The sequence below is a fragment of the Pyrgilauda ruficollis genome, unplaced genomic scaffold (assembly GCF_017590135.1).
Source record: "Pyrgilauda ruficollis isolate IOZ18807 unplaced genomic scaffold, ASM1759013v1 scaffold1717, whole genome shotgun sequence".
Classification (NCBI taxonomy): domain Eukaryota; kingdom Metazoa; phylum Chordata; class Aves; order Passeriformes; family Passeridae; genus Pyrgilauda; species Pyrgilauda ruficollis.
This window is the reverse complement of record NW_024516065.1, coordinates 1-2,150: the sequence shown is the minus strand read 5'-3', so window position 1 is coordinate 2,150 and position 2,150 is coordinate 1. Positions and strand designations below refer to the sequence as shown.

General features: G+C 65.0%; 1 protein-coding gene across 1 annotated transcript in view; it reads right to left on the bottom strand.

The window, feature by feature from the left end:
* The window catches only part of LOC121351778 (neuroligin-2-like), a 4,096-nt gene extending 2,227 nt beyond the window's left edge, over positions 1-1,869 (bottom strand). The window contains 2 exon segments of the mRNA XM_041464140.1: positions 71-256; positions 1,829-1,869. Of these exon segments, the coding sequence (XP_041320074.1) occupies positions 71-256; positions 1,829-1,853 (211 nt within the window). The 5' untranslated portion in view covers positions 1,854-1,869.
* Positions 1,870-2,150: the final 281 nt, after the last annotated feature.

The following is a 2,150-nucleotide window of genomic DNA, read 5'->3' as shown; positions in this document are numbered from 1 at the left end:
TTTTGGGGCCATTCTGGGTGAATTTTGGGGCCGTTCTGGGTGACTTTCGGGGCCGTTTTGGGCTCGGTACCTTCGGAGTGGTGGGAGAGGATGAGCAGGCTGACGCAGGCGGCGCCGGCGCCGGAGCCGAAGATGGTGATGCGCTGGGGGTCGCCGCCGAAGTGGCCGACGTTCTCGTGCAGCCACCGCAGCGCCTGGATCTGGTCCAGCAGCCCGTAGTTGCCCTTGGCCGCCTGGTCCCCCGTGCTCAGGAAGCCTGGGGACACCGAGGGGACGTTGGGGACACCGCCAGGGGTGTTGGGGACACAACCATGGGATGTTGGGGACGTTGGGGACAGCCATGGGGATGTTGGGGACACCACGGGGATGTTGGGGACATCGTGGGGACAGCCATGGGGATGTTGGGGACACCGTGGGGATGTTGGGGACAGCAAGGAGGCGTTGGGGACACTGTGGGGACGTTGGGGACATCGAGGGGACGCTGGGGACACTGCCAGGGGTGTTGGGGACACCCCGGGGACGTGGGGGACATTGTGGGGACATTGTGGGGATGTTGTGGACACCCCGGGGACGTTGGGGACACAACCATGGGATGTTGGGGACGTTGGGGACATCGTGGGGACAGCCGTGGGGACGTCAGGGACACCGAGGGGACGTTGGGGACACCGCCAGGGGTGTTGGGGACACCCCGGGGACGTTGGGGACACCGCGGGGACGTTGGGGACACCGCCAGGGGTGTTGGGGACACAACCATGGGATGTTGGGGACGTTGGGGACAGCCATGGGGACGTTGGGGACAGCCCGAGGACGTTGGGGACATCGTGGGGACACCGAGGGGACGTTGGGGACACCGCCAGGCGGGTTTTGGGTGGGATTTGGGGGATCCCTGTCAGGATTTTGGGGTGCCCCAGTGAATTTCGGGGTCCCCCAGACGTGGTGGTGTGCTCCAACAAGCGGAGCAGTGCCTGGGTGGGGATTTTTGGAATTTTTGGGATCCCTGTGGGGATTTTGGGATCCCTGTGGGTTTGAGGGTTTTGGGTGGGATTTGGGGATCCCCGGTGGGATTTTGGGGTGCCCCAGTGATTTCGGGGTCCCCCAGACGTGGTGGTGTGGTCCAACGAGCGCGTCAGCGCCTGGGTGAGCAGCGTGGGGCTGCGCGAGTTCGCTCCCAACCTGGGCGAGTCGGGCGTGCACGGCGCGCTGCTGGCGCTGGACGACACCTTCGACTGGGCCGACCTGGCGCTGCTGCTGCAGATCCCCACCCAGAACACACAGGTGGGAACTGGGAACACTGGGAGGGACTGGGATGGGTGTGAAAGGGACTGGGAGGGACTGGGAGCACTGGGAGCACTGGGCTGAGCTGGCGCTGCTGCTGCAGATCCCCACCCAGAACACACAGGTGGGAACTGGGAACACTGGGAGGGACTGGGATGGGATTGGGATGGGATTGGGATGGACTGGGAGAGACTGGGAGGGACTGGGATGGGATTGGGATGGATTGGGATGGACTGGGAGGGACTGGGAGGGACTGGGAGCACTGGGAGCACTGGGAGCACTGGGCCGAGCTGGCGCTGCTGCTGCAGATCCCCACCCAGAACACACAGGTGGGAACTGGGCAAACTGGGAGCACTGGGATGGACTGGGACAGGATTGGGAGGGACTGGGATGGACTGGGAGGGACCGGTCTCCCCCAGTCCTCTCAATCCCCAGTGCCCCCAGTGTCCCCAACCCCCCCAAATGTCCCCAATGTCCCCAATCCCCCCGATGTCCCCAATGTCCCCAACGTCCCCGGTGTCCCCGGTGTCCCCGGTGTCCCCATGTCACTCACCCAGCACCCCCAGCCGGTAGTTCATGGTGACGACGATGACGTTGCCGTGTCCCCAATCCCCCAATGTCCCCAGTGTCCCCAGTGTCCCCGGTGTCCCCAATATCCCCGGTGTCCCCAATGTCCCCGGTGTCCCCAGTGTCCCCGGTGTCCCCGGTGTCCCCAATGTCCCCATGTCACTCACCCAGCACCCCCAGCCGGTAGTTCATGGTGACGACGATGACGTTGCCGTAGGCCGCCAGCACGCTGCCGTCGAACATGTTCCCGGTGCCCTCCATGTAGGAGCCGCCGTGCAGGAACAGCATCACCGGCTTCTTGCCGCTGT